The 24,634-nt window shown below is 45.4% G+C and overlaps 2 protein-coding genes across 2 annotated transcripts in view; one reads left to right on the top strand and one right to left on the bottom strand.

The window, feature by feature from the left end:
• LOC306746939 (uncharacterized protein) overlaps positions 1-24,634 on the top strand; it is a 387,486-nt gene that overhangs the window by 75,973 nt on the left and 286,879 nt on the right. The window lies entirely within an intron of this gene.
• On the bottom strand, positions 3,254-22,454 carry nfkb2 (nuclear factor of kappa light polypeptide gene enhancer in B-cells 2 (p49/p100)). The gene is made up of 23 exons (XM_079229961.1): positions 22,405-22,454; positions 19,782-19,818; positions 18,970-19,045; positions 15,916-15,956; positions 14,197-14,295; positions 13,683-13,834; positions 13,230-13,342; positions 12,433-12,591; positions 12,245-12,349; positions 12,052-12,137; positions 11,549-11,687; positions 11,228-11,344; positions 10,032-10,220; positions 9,797-9,938; positions 9,564-9,678; positions 8,950-9,157; positions 8,661-8,830; positions 7,664-7,766; positions 7,227-7,402; positions 6,871-6,949; positions 4,499-4,683; positions 4,303-4,414; positions 3,254-4,207 (listed from the first exon to the last, which is right to left on the bottom strand). The coding sequence occupies exons 1-23, from the start codon at positions 22,419-22,421 to the stop codon at positions 4,137-4,139; spliced, it is 2,691 nt and encodes an 896-aa protein (XP_079086087.1). The 5' UTR covers positions 22,422-22,454; the 3' UTR covers positions 3,254-4,136.

Genomic DNA, 24,634 nt, shown 5'->3' with positions numbered 1-24,634 from the left:
CCCCTAAAGCTGCTGGAGGCTGAGCTGAGAACGACCCCCCTCCTCCCTCTGAGACCCGGCTGACTCTCGTGCTTGCCGCTCTGTGCAGAGCCGTCATGGCCGCTTGCCGCTCTGTGCAGAGCCGTCATAGCCGCTTGCCGCTCTGTGCAGAGCCGTCATGGCCGCTTGCCGCTCTGTGCAGAGCCGTCATGGCCGCTTGCCGCTCTGTGCAGAGCCGTCATGGCCGCTTGCCGCTCTGTGCAGAGCCGTCATGGCCGCTTGCCGCTCTCCGTCCACTGAGAAGCCAAACCGAACCCCAGGCCTCTTTGTTTATTCTGACTTTAGTTTCTGTGGACGTTTTAGTTGATCGGTAGCTGTCCTTCCTGTCTACTTCCTGTTCTTCTTGCCCACTTCCTGTCCACTTCCTGTCCTTCCTGCCCACTTACTGTTCTTCCTGTCCACTTCCTGTCCTTCTTGCCCACTTCCTGTCCACTTGTCCACTTCCTGTCCTTCCTGTCCACTTCCTGTCCTTCTTGCCCACTTCCTGTCCACTTCCTGTCCTTCCTGTCCACTTCCTGTCCTTACTGTCCACTTCCTGTCAGGTTTTTGGTCGTAGTGAAACACAAACTTCATGTTTGGATCATTTTGAAGGCTTAGAGGCAAAAATAAAAAAATAAACATTTTGAAAACAGAAACGGTCTCAGGGTCTTTTTTTATTAACGAGGCAGCGTCGTGTTTTAGTTCCTGTTTGGAGAAACCACACGAAAACACTTTTATATGAATAGAAACAGACGGACTTTACTGGACTCTACTGGACTCTGATGGACTCTACTGGACTCTGATGGACTCTACTGGACTCTGATGGACTCTGATGGACTCTACTGGACTCTGATGGACTCTACTGGACTCTGATGGACTCTGATGGACTCTACCGGACACTGATGGACTCTACTGGACTCTGATGGACTCTGATGGACTCTGATGGACTCTACTGGACTCTACTGGACTCTGATGGACTCTGATGGACTCTACTGGACTCTGATGGATTCTACTGGACTCTGATGGACTCTACTGGACTCTACTGGACTCTGATGGACTCTACTGGACTCTGATGGACTCTGATGGACTCTACTGGACTCTACTCGACTCTGATGGACTATGATGGACTCTACTGGACTCTGATGGACTCTACTGGACTCTACTGGACTCTGATGGACTCTACTGGACTCTGATGGACTCTGATGAACTCTACTGGACTCTGATGGACTCTGATGGACTCTACTGGACTCTGATGGACTCTGATGGACTCTACTGGACTCTGATGGACTCTGATGGACTCTACTGGACTCTACTGGACTCTGATGGACTCTACTGGACTCTGATGGACTCTACTGGACTCTGATGGACTCTGATGGACTCTACTGGACTCTAATGGACTCTACTGGACACTGATGGACTCTACTGGACTCTGATGGACTCTGATGGACTCTACTGGACTCTGATGGACTCTACTGGACTCTACTGGACTCTGATGGACTCTACTGGACTCTGGTGGACTCTGATGGACTCTACTGGACTCTGATGGACTCTACTGGACTCTGATGGACTATACTGGACTCTGATGGACTCTGATGGACTCTACTGGACTCTAATGGACTCTACTGGACTGATGGACTCTACTGGACTCTGATGGACTATACTGGACTCTGATGGACTCTGATGGACTCTACTGGACTCTGATGGACTCTACTGGACTGCTGGACTCTGATGGACTCTGATGGACTCTACTAGACTGATGGACTCTGATGGACTCTACTGGACTCTGATGGACTATACTGGACTCTGATGGACTCTGATGGACTCTACTGGACTCTGATGGACTCTACTGGACTGCTGGACTCTGATGGACTCTGATGGACTCTACTGGACTGCTGGACTCTGATGGACTCTGATGGACTCTACTAGACTGATGGACTCTGATGGACTCTGATGGACTCTACTGGACTCTGATGGACTCTGATGGACTCTACTGGACTCTACTGGACTCTGATGGACTCTACTGGACTCTGATGGACTCTACTGGACTCTGATGGACTCTGATGGACTCTACTGGACTCTAATGGACTCTACTGGACACTGATGGACTCTACTGGACTCTGATGGACTCTGATGGACTCTACTGGACTCTGATGGACTCTACTGGACTCTACTGGACTCTGATGGACTCTACTGGACTCTGGTGGACTCTGATGGACTCTACTGGACTCTGATGGACTCTACTGGACTCTGATGGACTATACTGGACTCTGATGGACTCTGATGGACTCTACTGGACTCTAATGGACTCTACTGGACTGATGGACTCTACTGGACTCTGATGGACTATACTGGACTCTGATGGACTCTGATGGACTCTACTGGACTCTGATGGACTCTACTGGACTGCTGGACTCTGATGGACTCTGATGGACTCTACTAGACTGATGGACTCTGATGGACTCTACTGGACTCTGATGGACTATACTGGACTCTGATGGACTCTGATGGACTCTACTGGACTCTGATGGACTCTACTGGACTGCTGGACTCTGATGGACTCTGATGGACTCTACTAGACTGATGGACTCTGATGGACTCTGATGGACTCTACTGGACTGCTGGACTCTGATGGACTCTGATGGACTCTACTAGACTGATGGACTCTGATGGACTCTGATGGACTCTACTGGACTCTAATGGACTCTACTAGACTCTGATGGACTCTGATGGACTCAATAAAACATTTTAATCGTTTCTGTATTCAAAACGATCTGAAACAGAAAATGATAAAAAATAGTTAAATATATTAAATAGTAATACTTCTACTAAAAACTGTATTATCTATATTAATGGAACAAAAATAGAAAAACGTTTTATTATAATCAATAAATGTTATTTAACTTCAATAGATCATATCTTTAGAATTAAAATCTATAAATTGTCCCAAAGTGACGTCTTTGTTTTTCTTCATTTCATTTCATAACATGTATTTGTCACAAACTGACAGAGTTCTGTTTATTGTTGTTTTTCACAACATTTAAAACATTTTTCTTCTCGGCATCGTAGAGACAAAATAATTTATGAATTAAAATTAATTAAACAGAGAAACTGATAACGACGCTGCGTTCAAGTTCGGACGGATAAATTGGAAATCCCACTACTTTCCTCTGAGGAAGCAGATCGGCTCGAGGTAACAAACTACACAACAAACTACACAACACAACAAACTACACACTCTTTGTAAACACACTTTAATTCAGACGCTCATCACAACTATTTCAGTATTTCAGAACTCTCGGAACCCGCAGCAATAAACTATTGCATGAAGACACGAAAAACAAAATATAAGTTATTATGAAAAATATCAACAAACAAAAACAAATATTTTAAAGTTCATTTTTTTTGCAACAAAGTTTTTTGTTTTTGTTTTTTTTTAACCTTAAAAGGCTTTTTCTTTCTTGGTAAACGGTAAAATGTCTCTGGTTCAAATCCTGTGGGGCGCGGGAGGAATGCAGATTTTTTTTTTTTTTATATATATATATATTTTTATAATCATTTATTATTCCCTCAGTGGGGAAGTTAGTCTCTTTATTTCCCATCCTTAGTCATGAAGGAGCAGTGAGCTGCTGGGAAGCTCTGGAGCTTCAGGTCTCATCAAGGACACTTCAACATGGAACTATGAGAACAGGATGAACCGCTACCTTGTGGTTTCAGGACGACCTCTCCATGAACATGACAACTTTACATAGTACACAAGTACAACGTACACAGACATGCTGTACTTCATGGAAATGGTTACGCTTGCTCATGAGCGACGGACAAAATTCTGGTTTTGCCAAAACAAAAACAGCAGAAGAGCCTTTCTCACGGAGATGGGCCTTTTGTTGGGGCGGTGGGGCGTGAACATTGTTCTTCCTCCAAAGTGGGGCGTGACCAAAACATTTTGAGAACCACTGCACCACAGAGTCCTGGTCCCCGCACAGAGTCCTGGTCCCCGCACAGAGTCCTGGTCCCCGCACAGAGTCCTGGTCCCCGCACAGAGTCCTGGTCCCCGCACAGAGTCCTGGTCCCCGCACAGAGTCCTGGTCCCTGCAGGATGAGATGTGGTCTCCAGCTCGTCACTGATTGGCCACAGGCGGCTCCTCGTCGTCTATTGGCTGGCTGCCGAAGCCGCTGTCGACCGTGGCGTCTGATTGGACAGAGAAGGAAAAACAAAACATGGACGAGGTGTGTGTGTGTGTGTGTGTGTGTGTGTGTGTGTGTGTGTGTGTGTGTGTGTGTTACCTGTGCTGTGTTTGTCGTCTCGGAGCTCGTTGTCTCTCAGCAGTCGGACTCCTTCTGTCAGACCGAGAGACTGCAGAGCTTCAACCAGACCTTCAACCGGACCGCCGCCCAGCTGGAGACGGTGAGACAGAGAGACGGGTGAGACGGGTGAGAGGGAGACGGGGAGTGTTCCTGCGGGTGTGGGCGGGGCCTGTACCTGGTAGTGCTGCAGCAGCTGCTGGCAGGGCGCCGGGCTGTCCCGGTACAGCGGCGTCAGCGTCATCATGCCCAGCTTCTCCGCCAGGCGCCTCCAGGGGACGTCGCCCACGCTCAGCAGCTCCACCAGCCGGGACAGCGTGTCCTCGTCCAGCCGGGGCGGCGCGTTCTCGTCCACCTGCCGCTCTGCATAGGAGGTCTCATCGTCACGCACTTTATTCCGTGTGGCTTGTGCAGCATGTGATTACTAATCATAATAATCATCATAGTCTCACAAAACTTTGCCGAGTATCTCCTCCGGCAGCGTTACCAGCACACGCGTCAAAATACATCAAAACGTGCGTCCTGATGGGGAATCGTGTGCTGTGACTTTTCTAAGCGATTCGACCGGCCGTTTCCCCAAAAAACGCGAAAAACTGCGTGAAATTGTCCCATTCACTTGAATGTGGTTCCGGCGTGAAGAGAGCAACAAAAACACTCATCTTTGTGCCCATAGTGACTCGCCATACTTTAACGTAGAGAAATTATTTAAAGTTTTAAACGTTACCAAAGGTCTGGAGTTTATTTGCCCAATTGGGCATTTTTTGATAGCTAGCACCGTTTTCATGTAATTATTGTTCAAGTTGAGGAACATTTTGGGACCGTTTATAATGGGTGTGTATGGCACAGAATGTTCAGAGACAACTGCCAGAGAGGCGCAACAGAAAACATATTTTGCCTTCAGTCCCACAATCTTCACTCTTCGTACACGATTGTTGGACAAAACATAGGAAATATTGTTGTGGTTCACATAGGGTTGCAAAGGGGTGGACATTTTCCGGTAAATTTCCGGAAAGTTTCCATGGGAATTTTGGCTCGGGAATTTTGAAAAGAAAAAATGTGCCTAGGTTTTTTTGCAAAAGCATATAACAGGGAACTTAAATGTAGTTGAGAACAAGACTATGCACGCCTAGCTCAGCCGGACCCTGAATGCAGCTGGTTGGGAACATTGTCTGCCAGAAACGTAAACATAACACGTTCTGTTGTTTCTGAACGTTTTTGTCATCAGTGTTGCGTCTGAACGTTTCAGCCTTTTGCCTGGCAGGCGTTAGAGCGCCGAGTTGCGTAGAGGCCAAGAGCGGTATTGCAGACAGAGAGAAAAAAATGTGGGTTGGGGGGTGGTGATCATAGGGAATACACCTTTTTTATTCAACGCTCATGTTTTTGTTGTTCGATGAAAGAATAAAGTTCTACTCACAAAATGTCATTTTAAAAAGTTGTACTATAAATGTTTGCATGCATGTCTGCTTATGACAAGGTAAATACAGATAATTACCCCAAAATGTCCAGTTTATTCCTGTTAATTCCTGTTAATTCCCGTGGAAAGTTTCCAACTTTGAATATTCCCGGAATTTTGCAACCCTAGGTTCACATGTGTCGTGGAATCCAACAAACCTTTTTGTCAGCAACCCTGAAAGCGACATGAAGTCCATCCAACTGCTCCATTGGAACTTTCTGATCTACCATTACTTCTCATTTCTAAACTCCACAAACATTTAAGGACACGGAAACGTTCTCAGAAGTCTTGTGCTGATTCTGATATTTTCGCGGTCGGAGTCACGGTTTTCTGTCAAATTCAGTAGCTGAACAGGTTGTTTACATTAAATCCAGTCCAGCCTCCCTCTAATGATCAGTGTTCCACTCAGTGACACAGGTGCTGCACATGAGCTGATCAGGACACACACACACATTCTGATTTAGATACATAGACAGACACACACACACACACACTTATTATAGATACATAGACAGACCTACACACACACACACACACCGACCAACTGAAAAGTTGAGAAGTGAATGTAATGCTAGCATGAAGTTAGCTTGGGTTAGACAAAATGGCTGACTGTGTGTGTCTATGTGAGCGCGTGAACATCTGCGTGCGTCCAGAGGAGAATGGACCCGTACTTGTAGAGATCTTTTCTAGTCTTCCCACTACTCAAAGCTTACAGGAGTGGATCGTCTACAAACAGATGGTTTGTAGACGATCCACTCCCAGTCTTAAGATCTGGTCTGCCCAATCACCATGGTAACCAGTGACCTGTGTCTATGAAGCAGTAGCTGCTCTCAAGTCCATCACAAATACAGAAATGACTCCTCAATAACCTCAACAACACATCTCACTACTGGTGATGTTGTAAGATGTGTTATATATATATATATATATATATATATATATATATATATATATATATATATATATATATATATATATATATATATATTACCACATTTTACAGCAGTAGTCGCCACAGCATCGGAATTTCTTGTGAAATGTTCTAGTTTATATTAATTATTTACTCATTGTTACTTTAGTTTCTATAAACAACGAACCTTCACTGCTCGGCTTCCTCCTCTTACTGCCGCGAAGACTCGACTTAGGACTCTGACCGCTGTTTAACAGGTTCCTCACCTGAGGAGGGGAGGAGACGAGACGGGGCAAGGAGAGGAGGGGAGGAGACGAGACGGGGCAAGGAGAGGAGGGGAGGAGACGAGACGGGGCAAGGAAAGGAGGGGAGGAAACGAGATAGGACAAGGAAAGGAGGGGAGGTGCGAGACGGGGCAAGGAAAGGAGCAAAGGAAAACAGGTGTGGAAAGGAGACGAGGAGAGGAGGTGAGTGTCATCGTCGTCTCTATGTTTATCCGACTGTTATTGTGTCCTGTGCTTTTATTTTGAAAGGAATGAATACCTTTTGGCACTTGGCCAGGTCCAGAGGGGTGTGGCCTCCTGCAGGTCTCTTGCGGGGGTTGATTGGCTGCGAGCCGGCCTCCCGCTCTCTGATTGGTTCGTCTTCTTCCTGCTCTTCGTCTTCGTCTGAAGAGCTGAAGAAGAGCGGCTCGTCGTTCTCCACGTCTCTATCAGCACCTGAAGAAGCTTCCTTTAGTGTCTTTGTTCTTCTACAGATTCATACTAACGCAGTAATACTACTAATACTACTGTTAGTATTACTGCTAATGATGTCAAAGTATTAGTTGGAATATATGATAGTACAGTTTGAATACTTTAACTACACTTGATTGTACTTGCTGGACTTCATGTTTTAATAGTTTGATGAAACGAGGAGGCGAGACGTGATGAAGATGAGCAGATGATGAAGATGAACAGATGGTGAAAGGTGCGTCTCACCTGCAGCGACGAGCATGGAGCAGAAGGTCGGGGAGCCCAGACTGGCCGCCAGGTGGAGAGGAGCGTTGCCCCCAAAGGTGCTCGCGTTGACGTCCGCCTTCAACTGGACACAGAGGGACACTGTGATGTCACCGAGGAGCAGCTGCACAGGTGTGTGTACAGGTGTGTGTATACAGGTGTGTGTGTGTGTATACAGGCGTGTGTGTGTGTGTACAGGTGTGTGTGTGTGTGTACAGGTGTGCGTGTACAGGTGTGCGTGTACAGGTGTGCGTGTACAGGTGTGTGTATACAGATGTGTGTGTACAGGTGTGCGTGTACAGGTGTGCGTGTACAGGTGTGTGCAGATGCACAGGTGTGTGTATACAGGTGTGTGTGTGTGTGTATACAGGCGTGTGTGTGTGTGTATACAGGCGTGTGTGTGTGTACAGGTGTGTGTGTGTGTGTATACAGGTGTGTGTGTACAGGTGTGCGTGTACAGGTGTGCGTGTACAGGTGTGTGCAGATGCACAGGTGTGTGTATACAGGTGTGTGTGTACAGGTGTGTGTGTACAGGGATGTGTATACAGGTGTGTGTGTGTACAGGTGTGTGCAAGTGCACAGGTGTGTCTGTGCAGGTGCACAGGTGTGTGTGTATACAGGTGTGTGTGTGTACAAGTGTGTATACAGGTGTGTGTGTACAGGTGTGTGCAGGTGCACAGGTGTGTGTCTACAGGTGTGTGTGTGTGTGTGCAGGCGCACAGGTGTGTGTGTATACAGGTGTGTGTATACAGGTGTGTGTGTACAGGTGTGTGTCTACAGGTGTGTGTGCAGGCGCACAGGTGTGTGTGTATACAGGTGTGTGTGTACAGGTGTGTGTATACAGGTGTACAGGTGTGTATTGTCAGGTGTGTGTGTGCAGGTGCACAGGTGTGTGTGTGTGTGTGTACAGGTTTGCAGGTGCACAGGTGTGTGTGTGTGTACAGGTTTGCAGGTGCACAGGTGTGTGTGTGTGTCGTACCTCTGTGATGAGCGTGCAGGACACCTTGAACAGGTTTTCCCTCACGGCCAGGTGGAGGGCGGTGTTTCCACTCTTCTGCTCAGGTGCGTTGATTTTGGCTCCGCCCTCTACCAGGAGGCGGAGGCAGCGCTCGCCATCCCTCCTCACAGCCAGGTGGAGAGGATGGAGACCTGAGACGAGACGGGTCCGAGATCAATATTCAGTTCATATTGTAATTTGTTGTAACTAGAAAAAGTACTGCAGTACTTGATCAATATTCCACAGGTAGTATTATTAAGCGTTCTCTCACCGTGGAAGTCAGGGGTGTTGACCAGGTGGGCGTGGCGTTCTCCCATGTGAGCCAGCAGGGGGCGGAGCGTGGCGATGTCTCCGGCCAGCGCCGCCAGGTGGAGCGGACTGCGCCCGTCTTTGTCCAGCAGGCTGGGGTCGGCCCCCGCACTCAGCAGCAGCTCCACCACCTTCACCTGCCGGGTGATCACCGCCAGGTGGAGAGGAGTCTGCCGACATGACAGCAGGTGAAGGGTTAGCGGGCAGGTGACCCGGATGGTTCTACTAGTTACCTGGGACTGAGGTCGCTGGCATTTACAGCAGAGGGCTGGCAAGTCACCTGAGACGGAGCTACCTGGTCAAGGTAGTTTAATTAGTTACGGTAGATTACCATGTTGACATAAAGGTTGTCTGGGAGTAAACCACCACTACCTATTGGAGGTAGTTAGCTTTGTTTAGAAGAGTAACATAAGGGTTATCTACCTGTTGGAGGTAGTTAGCTTTGTTTAGAAGAGTAACATACGGGTTATCTACCTGTTGGAGGTAGTTAGCTGTGTTTAGAAGAGTAACATAAGGGTTATCTACCTGTTGGAGGTAGTTAGCTGTGTTTAGAAGAGTAACATAAGGGTTATCTACCTGCTGGAGGTAGTTAGCTGTGTTGAGGATGTTTTGCTGCTGGCTGCTGAGCAGAGTGTGGATCAGTTGCTGGATCACACCTGTCTGCTGATGGATGATGGCCAGGTGCAAAGGACTATGGGAGAACAGGTCAAACCGTGAGGAACTCTTGAAATGATAAAAGAATCAATTGAACCATGTTTTGTCTTCAGTCTGGAGGACATGAAGGTAAAACCGTTGAGTAAAGCTCTCACGTGTCTCCGTTGCCGTCCTGGACGCCACAGAGGTGTCTCTGGATCGCCAGAAGGACCCGAGCGTCCCCGGTGCTGCAGTACTGCAGCAGGGCAGCGGCCGTCTGTCTGGCGCTCTGGGAGGCTCTGCTGTGGAGGGCGGCGGCTAGACACACAACCAGGAGGTTACATATTAGTTTGACCTTTTACACAAACAGCGGCACGTCGTCTGCAAAGAATCGGAACAGGACGTCGTTACCAAGCTGAAACAGCTGCTGCTGTAGTGGCGAGCCACTCGGCCCTCCTGCCTGTTGCTGGGTAACCCCTGTCTGAGGGGTGGAGCCTGACATCTGGGTCCCTCCCCCTCCAACGAAGCCTGTGAAGCCTTCAGTGAAGAAAACTCCTCCTCCTCCTCCTCCTCCGTTCATCTGCTGGTTGAACTGGAATCCTGCCGAAGGAAGAACCCAAAGAGCTGAATGAAGAACCCAAAGAGCTAAAGGAAGAACCCAAAGAGCTGAATGAAGAACCCAAAGAGCTAAAGGAAGAACCCAAAGAGCTGAATGAAGAACCCAAAGAGCTAAAGGAAGAACCCAAAGAGCTAAAGAAAGAACCCAAAGAGCTGAATGAAGAACCCAAAGAGCTAAAGGAAGAACCCAAAGAGCTGAATGAAGAACCCAAAGAGCTGAATGAAGAACCCAAAGAGCTGAAGGAAGAACCCAAAGAGCTGAATGAAAAACCCAAAGAGCTAAAGGAAGAACCCAAAGAGCTGAATGAAGAACCCAAAGAGCTGAAGGAAGAACCCAAAGAGCTGAATGAAAAACCCAAAGAGCTAAAGGAAGAACCCAAAGAGCTAAAGGAAGAACCCAAAGAGCTAAAGGAAGAACCCAAACGGCCAAAGGAAGAACCCAAAGAGCTAAAGGAAGAACCCAAAGAGCTAAAGGAAGAACCCAAACGGCTAAAGGAAGAACCCAAACGGCTAAAGGAAGAACCCAAAGAGCTAAAGGAAGAACCCAAACGGCTAAAGGAAGAACCCAAAGAGCTAAAGGAAGAACCCAAACGGCTAAAGGAAGAACCCAAAGAGCTAAAGGAAGAACCCAAAGAGCTAAAGGAAGAACCCAAAGAGCTAAAGGAAGAACCCAAACGGCTAAAGGAAGAACCCAAAGAGCTAAAGGAAGAACCCAAAGAGCTAAAGGAAGAACCCAAAGAGCTAAAGGAAGAACCCAAAGAGCTAAAGGAAGAACCCAAACGGCTAAAGGAAGAACCCAAAGAGCTAAAGGAAGAACCCAAAGAGCTAAAGGAAGAACCCAAACGGCTAAAGGAAGAACCCAAAGAGCTAAAGGAAGAACCCAAAGAGCTAAAGGAAGAACCCAAAGAGCTAAAGGAAGAACCCAAACGGCTAAAGGAAGAACATAAAGAGCTAAAGGAAGCTTCTTGTATTTGGAATGAAACCCCTACCTCCTCCTCCAGCTCCTCCTCCAAACCCCCCTGCTCCTCCTCCTCCTCTTCCTCCTCCTCTCCAGGGCTCATAGTGAGGCAGTGGCTTCTGCTTCTTCCTCAGCACCTCCTCTTTGTCTGAAAGAGAGCGTCGGGGATGAGAAGAGCAGCGGACACATAGTGCTGACATTTAAGGCGATAAGAGTAGAAGGTGAAACCCTGAAACATGTTTGTTTTTCCTAAACTTTAAGAAGTGAGTCAGTGAGGAGCGACGACCCCAAAGCCTCCTCCTGTCACCTCACACAGGAAGTGCATTAGTTCCAGCTGGGCGTTCATGCTGACCTTGGACCTGCGGGATGTAGGTGAACTGTTTGGGGTCGCTGCTGTCGCCGGCCTTTTTCCTCTTCAGCTGCAGGAAGACGGTGACGGGCCTCTCGATCTCTGCGCTGTGATAGGGCGGCGTTTTGAACACGATGGCGTACTGAGGAGACGGAGAGCGATTAACTCCTTCTGTCTGAGGGACATTTACCCTGAAGTGTACTTCTGCTGCACGGCGGCTAGCTTAAAAACGATAGAGTAGTTTATCCTGACATACAAAAACAAGTTTGTATTGTTGTTTACCTCACTTTTTATTTATTTAGTTTTCAACAATATAACAACATGCATTTTCACTAAGTTACTTTTTGGGCCATTTCCCAGCTGTATGTAGTCTTGGTACACATGATGTTCAGGTACAACACACATCAAAAGGTGCTCACTCCATGAAGAAAGAGGGGAAATAAGCATAATAAAACAATTGGGTCCTCTCAGGACTGACTCAGTCGCTCGGACCCTAATAACTCTACCTGTTTGTGGACGTCGGTAGGTGAGAAGTCCCCGAATGCCTCCCAGCTTCCCTCGTCCTCCTCGTAGAAACGGATCTCGATGTCATCTGCAACAACAACATGCAGTCTACAGTCAGTCCTCACCAGCTGGACTCGGCACCAACAACAACAACCTCTCCATCCATCTGATTCACACTCAGACCGAAGGCCTCACCTTTCTGGACCTTGTCACACAGCAGGAAGATCTCGTCTCCGCCGAGCACCGTCCCGCACGTCTTGTCCATCCGAGAGATCTTCAGGTTGGAGGCGTTCGGGGACTCTGCGAGGGAAACGGGACTCGTTATTCTGCTGCGTGACTCCCTCGGGTCAGCGGGTCAGCGGTACCGGTCGGCTCTGACTCACTGCTGTCGTAGATGGGGTTGGAGACGACGGGTTTCAGCCCCCGGGTGAAGCCCCCGTTGCTGTCCTGGAGGTAGGCGGTGAACCTCAGCCTGACGATGTTCAGGTCCATCACCTTGCCCAGCTCCTTGGCCTCCTTCACCAGGGAGGCCTCCTCTGAATCTGGAGGAGAGCAGAGCGTAAGTGGACCTGGACCTGGACCTGATCCTGATCCTGATCCTGGACCTGGACCTGATCCTGGACCTGGACCTGATCCGGATCCTGATCCTGGACCTGGACCTGATCCTGGACCTGGATCTGGACCTGATCCTGGACCTGATCCTGATCCTGGACCTGATCCTGATCCTGATCCTGGACCTGGACCTGATCCTGGACCTGGACCTGGACCTGATCCTGGACTTGGACCTGATCCTGGACCTGATCCTGATCCTGGACCTGGACCTGGACTACAGATCTTTTCCAGTCTTCCGACCACTCAAAGCGCTTTAACACTACATGACATCATTCACCCATTAACACACTGATGGGAGGAGCTACCATGAAGGTACCACCTGTCCATCAGGAAGAGCTAACATTCACACATCGTAGGCCCAGCTACAGGCTACATGGACTAGCAGAGCCGGGGATCGACCCACCGATCTTGACTGAAAGTCGAGGCTTTTAAAATGTGTCTCTGTTGTGTTTTTGATTTTCAAGAACAAAAACTCATCAAATTATACCTGTGAGGTGATAGTGAGTCACCAGGTGAGTCTACCTGTGAGGTGATAGTGAGTCTACCTGTGAGGTGATAGTGAGTCTACCTGTGAGGTGATAGTGAGCTCCTTTCTGTCTCTTCCTCTCGTCCCTCAGCCTCCGGCTCAGAACCTCCACCACACCTTTCTTGGTCACATGGAGGATCCCCAGGTTACTGAACCTACAGGAAGTGACATCGCCGACCATCAGAATATTTACCTATTTTACAACAGTAAAATATATCTAATTTCACACAAATCTTATTATATATATATATATATATATATATATATATATATATATATATATATATATATATTATCTGTGTATCTTCTCAACTGTCCAAAATCCTTTATATAATTTTTTTTTACAGTTTGATTTCATTTAAATACATATTTACATGTTCAAGTATATTAATATTATACAAATGTTTCCTGATTTGGAACCTGAACGTATACAAATACAGCTGTGTTGTGTTTAAGTGTCAGGGCGAGGATGCAGACGCGTGATTGGCTACTGACGAGGCGGTGAGGTCGTTGGGCCCGATGTCAAGCGTACAGGTGCCGCTCTCGGTGCAGTGGCGCCCCACCAGGCTGTGGGCGTGGACCCGGGGGGGGTCCGAGTGGGACACCAGCTGGACCTCCACCCGGGCGTGACCCACGTAGTTACTGACCTGAGGGGACAGGGTTAGTACTCACTGAGAGGTACTAGTACACTGAGAGACTAGTACACTGAGAAAGTAGTACACTGAGAGGCACTAGTACTCACTGAGAGGTACTAGTACACACTGGTATTGTACTGCAGGAGAGGTACTAGTACACACTGTTATAATACTGTGTTACTGCAAGAGAGGTACTAACAGTACACATGTGTACTCCCTATGAACAGTACACATGTGTACTCTCTATGAACAGTACACATGTGTACTCTCTATGAACAGTACACATGTGTACTCTCTATGAACAGTACACATGTGTACTCCCTATGAACAGTACACATGTGTACTCTCTATGAACAGAGTAGTTCTGCCGGTACCTTCACGGTCGGGTACGTTCTCCGGTTCTTCTCGCTGGAGGCCCCTGGGAGCCCCCCGTGGGACGGGCCCTCGCACTCATAACGGAACCGGAAGCCCCTCTGGAGACAAACACAGTATTACTCTTATTTTTAAGTACTTATTGTGCAGTACTGTACGTTTGTAGTAGATCTCATGTCAACAACACAGTGCTTCACATGAAACATGAAACATGATTATGCAACATGACAACAATTCAGAGCGTTCAGTAAAACATTAAAAATCTAAAAATAGATTAAAATACAGTAGAAATGTTTTAATATCCTTGAATCTGGTTCAATTAAAGGAAACAGAAGTCTACTGGATTTAAAGGAGCTGAGGGTCTCTGAGGGTCCCTGAGGTCTCTGAGGGTCTCTGAAGGTCCCTGAGGTCTCTGAGGGTCCCTGAGGTCTCTGAGGGTCTCTGAGGGTCTCTGAGGTCTCTGAGGGTCCCTGAGGTCTCTGAGGGTCTCTGAGGGTCCCTGAGGTCTCTGAGGGTCTCTGAGGGTTCCTGAGGTCTCTGAGGGTCTCTGAGGGTCCCTGAGGTCTCTGAGGGTCCCTGAGGTCTCTGAGGGTCTCTGAGGTCTCTGAGGGTCCCTGAGGTCTCTGAGGTCCCTGAGGTCTCTGAGGGTCTCTGAGGGTCTCTGAGGGTCCCTGAGGTCTCTGAGGGTCTCTGAGGGTCCCTGAGGTCTCTGAGGGTCTCTGAGGTCTCTGAGGGTCTCTGAGGGTCCCTGAGGTCTCTGAGGGTCTCTGAGGGTCCCTGAGGTCTCTGAGGGTCTCTGAGGTCTCTGAGGGTCCCTGAGGTCTCTGAGGGTCTCTGAGGGTCCCTGAGGTCTCTGAGGGTCTCTGAGGTCTCTGAGGGTCTCTGAGGGTCTCTGAGGGTCCCTGAGGTCTCTGAGGTCTCTGAGGGTCCCAGCAGAAGACAAAGAACGTGTCTTTCTGTTCTTGGTTCTCAGCCACACTGAATAATATGTTTTGTCTGTTATTAATTGTATTTGTTCCTCCACAGGTTACGTAAACCTGCTTCTTCTTTTGACTCATTTGCATACAGTGTCACATGACTTCTCTGCAGAAACTCCCTGACTTCCTGCCGCCTCTTCTCTTATGTCACATGACGCTGAGCGAGCGTTGGCAAAACCCTGGATGACAGGAAGTGATGGGGGAATCCCTGAGAGTCCGTTTCCTGCTTCTGGTTCCTGAAGCAACGACAGCAGTGCTTGTCCCCAATTATGAATGTATTCATATATTTACAATGCATTATACTATTTATATCGCTGTATATTACTAGATAACTACATATTATTGTGCTTTAATATCATAAACCTAGTGAGATCCTTTATCTCTTGAATGTACTTTATTGTGTTGTATTTGTACGTGTATTAAATACACTGGACATTTATTTCATATTTCTATGTATATTGTGCTCACTCATACCCATGTACTGATAGAAAATATACGATCTAGTTGTTATATACATATAAATATTGGATTGTTGATCCCCGTAGGAAAGAAACTGATCCTCTACGACTTCCTTTAAAGTCCAGAAAGGTTTCCTTTAAATGTCCAAACTTTCCGTTTGCGTTCTGTTTTTGTCTTTAGAAACGAGAAGATAAACGCCCAGCTTTACTGTAATTTGTAAGCTTTACTGTAATTTGTAAGCTTTACTGTAGTTGACTCAGACAGGAAGTGACACGTTGATCTCACCTGTTTTGGCTCCTCGATGATTTGAATGTAAGGACCGTGAGCTGGAACACAAATACAAGTTCAGTTAATGACTTCTAGAGGTAAAACGTGGACGAGGGTGTTTTCCACAAACGTCTCCAGGAATGAATAAGACGGAACATCAATGACAAGGTTCCAGGTGTCGGGGAACCCCCACGGTATGGGGGTTAAGAGGCCACCGAGAACTGTTCCTGGTTCACGTCATCTGTAATGTCTCCACTGTCTCTCTGTAGTAAAGACTCAAAAAGGACCTCCAGGTTCTGGAAAGACCTGAAGTCTTAAAGTGGTTCTAGAAGGTTCTAGAAAGACCTGAAGTCTTTAAGAGGTTCTAGAACGACCTGAAGTCTTTAAGAGGTTCTAGAACGACCTGAGGTCTTAAAGTGGTTCTAGAACGACCTGAAGTCTTTAAGAGGTTCTAGAACGACCTGAGGTCTTTAAGAGGTTCTAGATCAGGGGTGGGCAAACTTTTTGGCTCAGGGGCCACATTGAATAAAAAAATTTGACAGACGGGCCGGGCCAGAATCAGATGGATGGAGAGTGTTTGTGTGAACCTGTCACGGGAGGACAATGTTTAGGACCCAAATGCAGACCACATGAGTATGAGTATCTGGTAAAACAGATCACTGGAGCCAAAGGGAAGGTGGGGAGCCTGTGGTCCGCCACAGGGGGTGCTGGGCGGTGGGAGAATATAACGTACATGACTCAGCTTTTTTGTTCAACTCGCTGGTTAAATCTTCATCCATTTGTTCTACACGCCGAGTCACTGTTCTGCGTGATAAACTCCATTTTTCAAATTAGTTTTTGCTCTCTGGACATAAGAGACCTGCTGTTTCTACCATACATTCTTTCAAAAACTCTCCTTCAGAGAAAGGCTTGCTGGCTTTTGCTCATTTGAATGCTAGCAAAAAACTTGCCTTGGTGCTTGATTCTTGTGTAGCAGTTTGGCGGAGAAAAATATTTTGCTGACTTTAAATTGGCTGCCAACCTCTTAGCAGTAGCCGCCCGTTCTGTCGTTGACTGTTGGCTAGCATAGTTAGCATGCTTGGTGGAAAAGTGAAACTAATATTGTATTCTTTGAATACTGCAATGGTTTCTTGGCAAATAAGACATTCTGCCTCTGATCGTACTTCGGTGAAAACATACTGAGCAGTCCACTCATTAAAGACTCTGCCCTCACTGTGGACTTGTCTCTTCTTGGGTCCACTCATTGTGACAGAAGGGATCACTGCAGGAGGCTGGCAGACAGAACCCTATATGTCACATGACATGAGCGCGCAGGGTGGAATGTGGTTAGTTATGTTAGTTATACTGAGGAAAAACACTCTGCATGCAGCTGTCAGTTCATTTTACAACTCTAAACCTGTTGGAGTACAAACCCTGTCTCCGGCGACAGAAAGTGATTCATATTACCGTAATGCTTCTAAAGTTAACGCTTTACGACATAATTAAAAAGGATTCTGACCGCTAAGAAGTGGAGCTTTTCAGTGGTTTGCGGTATATTACGGTAATAAAAAGATAAAAAAGTGTGGCCTTGTCTGTGGGATCAGTGGGGGAGGGGTGGAATGGACCAGCAGCACAGCAAGTGTTGTGTGTCGCTCTCGTCCAGCAGAACTCGGCAGGCAGCGGTCCGCACGGCGCTACAGACTGCTGGAACGCCTCTCTGCTCCCGACTTGACTTTCCCAAAGCACGATGACCACAACAGACCAGCGTTGATGTTTCTTCATGCTTATTCACTGCACAGCCTCTTTTAGGCTTCTGGTGTGTTCTTCTGCAGCAGAGCCGTGTGCGCAGCAGAAGGCCTTACAGCGGTCTTTCTGCTGCAGAAGAACACACCAGAAGCCTCAAAGAGGCTGTGCAGTAAATAATCATGAAGAAACATCAACGCTGGTCTGTTGTGGTCATCGTGCTTTGGGAAAATCAAGTCGGGAGCAGAGAGGCGCTACAGCGGTCTTTACTATAACTTTTTTTTTTTTTTTAATGTTATAATAATTATAATACTCGGCGGGCCGGATTAAAATGAATGATCCGGCCCGCGGGCCGTAGTTTGCCCACCTCTGTTCTAGAAGGCTGGCAGTGGGTTACTCAATACGGATCACTGTGGTTTATGGTGTTTTCAGGGACCAGCAGCGGTTCTGTGTAAACACGATGTAAGAACCAGGCTTCTTGAAAGACTGCGTTTCTGCAGACATTCTAAAAGCTTCACAGAAAAATAAAGAACGTTTCCTTGATGAAGTTCATTGGTTCTTTAGGCCCAGACAAGTAAATGGTGAAAATTGTGAATGGTTTATATATATATATATATATATATATATATATATATATATATATATATATATATATATATATATATAAACTAAAAGTTGTTTTTTACATCGTAACTACATTAATGAATGCTGAATTATACTATATAATATAGCGCTATGTGTTAGGAGTATATGTTCGAAGTTTCGCTTTGATTGAGTGAAGTTAAGTATTTTTAATAATTATTTTAGTTCAGGATTTTCGAGCGATCGCGTCTAACTCGGCCAACACTGAAAGTTCCCACTCCCTGTCTGGTCCCTGAACGCTCCTTGCGTCACTGGCCGTGTGCTGCAGGCTGAGAGGAAGCTGGAGTCCCAACAAGGCTGATGACTCCTATTTCAGACAGAAGTGAGTCCGTTTGTCTTTGTTGCTCTCAGTGGATTTCACTGTATTGGCTTCAGTAGCTGGAAGGATTCAGATCTGTAATCCTGTGGAGCTTCATGCTTTCAATATGAAATGTCATATTTTCAAAACTCTGGGTGCTTTCCCAAGTCCCTCTCGAGTCCCTGCGAGTCATACTTATGGTTTATGTTCATATTCATAATGGAATAGTGTCATAAACATGAACAATTGAATTGTTCTGTGGCACCAGAGGCCCGTCTGGAGATGAACGAAGGCTCAGAAGGACAAACACAACATGGACTGACTGCTCAGACGGGATGAAAACACATGACATGATGTAAATTAACGATGCAGGCGCGTCCTCTGAGGGACATGAACACCGGTCTGCGTACCGGTCTCAGGGATGTAGGGCTCGGTCTTTATGTCCACTGGAGGGATGTAGTCGTACGGCATCAAGTTCATCTGCAGCTGGAAGGAGACACACGGTCAGCCTCGAACACATTTATATATTATATTATTATTTACATTAGTCGATCCTTCAGTTTATGCTAAACACGTTGTGCTATTCTCTTTGTTTGTGCTGAGCGTCCATCTTAAGTCCTGCTCTCCTGTGAGCTCGCAGCGCCCCTGCTGGTGACTTTCAGTATGTTGTGTTTTTGTTGTTAAACAGTTCATGGACGCGTTTGAGAGTCAGACGTTTGAGTTCACGTTCAAACTGGAACTTCACAAATACATCATTTTAATCTGCACCTTGTGGATCCTGAGGTGTGTTCAGGGTCACTCAGAAGTGTGGTAACTTTGAGTTTCAGCAACACTTTTGTTCTGCTTTGAATCTTCAGAGAAGTTTTTACAAAAGATATTTGAGTCTCTCAGAGTACTACACTTTTAATGTACTTGTACTTTGAGTATTTACATTTCCTGCTACTTTATACTTGATGATCTGACGATTTAAATAACAACAATAATAATAATAATAATAATAATAATAATACTAAAGCTAAAACCAGCGCGTTAAAAACCAGAATAAAAAACAAACTGGATACATGAATAAAGTTTCTATTATTATATAACTTTATTAAATATATATGATAAAAATATGACTAAAATATATGATATAAATATATATTTAAACATATCTATATCATGTATGTTTACTACATTATATAAATAGATATAAATATATAATAAATATAGAAGGACTCACGTCGTTGTCGTAGACGTTTAACTGAGCTTCACTCATCCTGCAGAACAAACACACAGTTAGAGGCTTTTAATGTGAAAGGGTTGAAACAGGAAGCCACTCGTCTGCAGAGAAACAAACAAACAAACTGAACGAGGGAAGAATTGAATCTGCTGCAGTTTCACACAAAGGTCTCTCTCTCTCTCTCTCTCTCTCCCCCTCCCTCCCTCCCTCCCTCTCTCTCTCTCTCTCTCTCTCTCTCTCTCTCTCTCTCTCTCTCTCTCTATCTCTATCTCCCTCTCTCTCTCCCTCCCTCTCTCCCTCCCTCTCTCTCCCTCTCCCTCTCTCTCTCTCTCTCTCTATCTCTATCTCCCTCTCTCTCTCCCTCCCTCTCTCCCTCCCTCTCTCTCCCTCTCCCTCTCTCTCTCTCTCTCTCTCTCTCTCCCTCCCTCCCTCCCTCCCTCCCTCTCTCTCTCTCTCTCTCTCTCTCTCTCCCTCTCTCTCTCTCTCCCTCCCTCTCTCTCTCTCTCTCTCTCTCTCTCTCTCTCTCTCTACTTCCTGGAAGTGGCCGTTGAGGAAAACCCCCAGAATTCCAGCTCTGAGGGGGCGTGGCTTCTGGTGATGATGTCACTGCTGCTGTTTACAACGAGCCAGAAGAAGATTCATAACTTCACCTCCATGTGACTCAGTTATGAATAATAACCTTATATTATAATAATCATCTTTACTCAGACAACAACCTTATGTCACATGCTATTATTATTATTATTGTATCTGTGCTTCGTCTCCTTACTTCCTCTCTGCTTCGTCTCCTTACTTCCTCTCTGCTTCGTCTCCTTATTTCCTCTCTGCTTCCTCTCTGCTTCGTCTCCTTGCTTCCTCTCTGCTTCGTCTCCTTATTTCCTCTCTGCTTCCTCTCTGCTTCGTCTCCTTATTTCCTCTCTGCTTCCTCTCTGCTTTGTCTCCTTATTTCCTCTCTGCTTCCTCTCTGCTTCGTCTCCTTATTTCCTCTCTGCTTCCTCTCTGCTTCGTCTCCTTATTTCCTCTCTGCTTCCTCTCTGCTTCGTCTCCTTATTTCCTCTCTGCTTCCTCTCTGCTGCGTCTCCTTGCTTCATCTCTGCTTCCTCTCTGCTTCGTTTCCTTGCTTCCTCTCTGCTTCCTCTCTGCTTCGTCTCCTTGCTTCCTCTCTGCTTCGTCTCCTTGCTTCGTCTCCTTGCTTCGTCTCTGCTTCGTTTCCTTGCCTCCTCTCTGCTTCCTCTCTGCTTCGTCTCCTTGCTTCCTCTCTGCTTCGTCTCCTTGCTTCCTCTCTGCTTCGTCTCCTTGCTTCGTCTCCTTGCTTCCTCTCTGCTTCGTCTCCTTGCTTCCTCTCTGCTTCCTCTCTGCTTCGTCTCCTTGGTGCCTTTGGTAAAGAGGCCTCCCCCCAGGGCCTCATTACCATGAACCACAGCAGGTATATTGAGGGAGAAACCCGGAGGGGAAGTTTGTGTTTTCCTTCGTGACCTCTGACCTCTTTATGTTTGAAACGGCTCCGCCTCCAAAGAGAGTTCTCTAACCGTCATGTTGCTTCTTCTTTTGCTTTTTTCAATGTTATATTGTCATAACAAGGCTTCATCCTACTGAACATATATATATATATATATATTATATATATTCACCAAGGAGACGAATATATATTACAAAAATGTATATGTACATATACACATATATATATATATATATATATATATATATATATATATATATATATATATATATATATATATATATATATATATATATGTATACTAGTGGTGGCCGTCAGGGCCTGTAAGTCTTCTCTGCTGGCCTATACAGAACCACAAAGTTATATCTATTTTATAATTTAATAGTTTTTCACAAATACACTACATGTATTATAATTATGTTCTCATGTTACAGCTCCTGTCTTCCTCTGTTGCTCTGCTTCAGCCTGCAGCGCATGAAGCTTGTTTTAAGGAGAGCTCTCACCCAATCAGATTTCACCTCTGCGTCTCTGTGGAAGCAGAGCGCTTCTAGCTGGTCTTCTAGATTAAAGTACACGAGACGTTATCTTTAGTTTGACATGCTAGCGTGCTAGCATGCTGGACGTGTGATTGGTCAGTGGGCCAGCATGTCTAACGGAAATCTAGCTAGTAAGGACAGTTCAGATCGTTGAAACATATGTTAGAGAAGTACTTGAATTTTTACTGTTGAAAGGCTACCTAGGCTACCTCGTGCCGCTACCTAGGCTACCTCGTGCCGCTAGCTAGGCTACCTCGTGCCGCTACCTAGGCTACCTCGTGCCACTAGCTAGGCTACCTCGTGCCGCTAACTAGGCTACCTCATGCCGCTAACTAGGCTACCTCGTGCCGCTAGCTAGGCTACCTCGTGCCGCTACCTAGGCTACCTCGTGCCGCTAGCTAGGCTACCTCGTGCCGCTAACTAGGCTACCTCGTGCCGCTAACTAGGCTACCTCGTGCCGCTAGCTAGGCTACCTCGTGCCGCTAACTAGGCTACCTCGTGCCGCTAACTAGGCTACCTCGTGCCGCTAGCTAGGCTACCTCGTTATCAAGACGTGACTTCTGTTCACTGAAATACTTTTCAAGACAGTTTAACCAAAATATCTGACCTGTTTGTCAGAGAAACTCACCTGAGAGCTCCCGCCATGACTCAGCACACTGCAGGGGAGGATGATGAAGGGGAAGATGATGAAGGGGAGGATGATGAAGGGGAGGATGATGAAGGGGATGATGATGAAGGGGAGGATGATGAAGGGGAGGATGATCCGTTCTTCCTTCTTCTGGGTTTTCCTTATTTTCCTGCAGACACAAATCAGGAGTTAATCACTGCTGTGTGTGTGTGTGTGTGTGTGTGTGTGTGTGTGTGTGTGTGTGTGTGTGTGTGTGTGTGTGTGTGTGTGTGATGAAGTCAGATCTAAACACATCAGTGGGAATTTCCACTCGTCCTCCTCGTGATTATTTGGGGACAATCCTCGATTTCCAGAACCAACAAACAGCTGCTTCTGTTAAAGGAACTCCAGATGGGGACATGTTAGCCTAGCTTAGCACAAAGACATTTGCAAAGTTCCCCACTGCCGGATTAATAAAGGAATATTTAATCTAATCTAATAAAAGTAAAGCCGATTTAAAAATGGACTAACACTAAAAACATACACATGTATGTTTACATCTGCAAATGTGAGCCATGTTCACTGTAATGATCTCCTTGGAGCAGAGGCTGCTTTATCAATATGTATGAACACTGCTTTATCAATATGTATAAACACTGCTTCATCAATATGTATAAACACTGCTTTATCAATATGTATGAACACTGCTTTATCAATATGTATAAACACTGCTTTATCAATATGTATAAACACTGCTTTATCAATATGTATAAACACTGCTTTATCAATATGTATAAACACTGCTTTATCAATATGTATAAACACTGCTTTATCAATATGTATGGACACTGCTTTATCAATATGTATGAACACTGCTTCATCAATATGTATGAACACTGCTTTATCAATATGTATGAACACTGCTTTATCAATATGTATAAACACTGCTTTATCAATATGTATAAACACTGCTTTATCAATATGTATAAACACTGCTTTATCAATATGTATGGACACTGCTTTATCAATATGTATGAACACTGCTTTATCAATATGTATAAACACTGCTTCATCAATATGTATAAACACTGCTTTATCAATATGTATAAACACTGCTTCATCAATATGTATAAACACTGCTTCATCAATATGTATAAACACTGCTTTATCAATATGTATAAACACTGCTTTATCAATATGTATAAACACTGCTTCATCAATATGTATAAACACTGCTTCATCAATATGTATAAACACTGCTTTATCAATATGTATGAACACTGGACAGAGGAAGCTGTGCTGCTCTTCTCTCGTCTGTTTGACCTCCACCTGCAGGTGCAGCTCCACCTCATCTCAGCATCAAGCTGCTCTACATATAGAGCGTCCTCTTCCTGGAACTCTTTCCTTCACATCATCTGATCAATATCTGGGTCTCTTATGACCACGACGTCACGCTGTTGGATAATCACTACGTGGTTTGATTCATTCTACTTTCAGTAAATAAAACCTTATCAGATCCTCCGGTGAGCCGGTGTAACGTTAAGAGTGACTGGTGAACTGAACCAGACCGGGGTGACGGCATGTTTCATCACGTTATGGTTTTACAAGACTGAACTGTAACGGAACATAAAGTAACTTTAACACAACACACAACCCAAACACGCTAGCTGATGTGATAGAAGCTGACTAGCTTCTATCACGCTAGCTATATATATATATATACATATATATATATATATATATATACATATATATATATATATATGTATATATATGTATATATATGTATGTATGTATATATATATATATATATATATATATATATATATATGTGTATGTGTATGTGTATATATATATATATATATATGTATATATATATATATATATATATATATATATATATATATATATATATATGTGTGTATGTATTTAAAAGGGACCATGTAAGTTAAAACATGTCACCATGTGATGCTCTGTACCAGATTATAGCTTCAACTAATTCACATCTGTAGTCTCAACATTCAGAGAACATCTGGACTAAAGACTCAGAACACGAGAACAAGGGATCCTCCTCAAACCAAACATTAAACATTATGAACATTAAGCATTATGAACATTAAGCATTATGAACATTAAGCATTATGAACATTAAACATTATGAACATTAAGCATTATGAACATTAAGCATTATGAACATTAAGCATTATGAACATTAAACATTATGAACATTAAACATTATGAACATTAAGCA

This window comes from Taurulus bubalis, assembly GCF_910589615.1.
Source record: "Taurulus bubalis genome assembly, chromosome: 14".
In the NCBI taxonomy this organism is placed as follows: domain Eukaryota; kingdom Metazoa; phylum Chordata; class Actinopteri; order Perciformes; family Cottidae; genus Taurulus; species Taurulus bubalis.
Note: the sequence above shows the minus strand (reverse complement) of the source record. Positions and strands in the feature narration are given on the sequence as shown.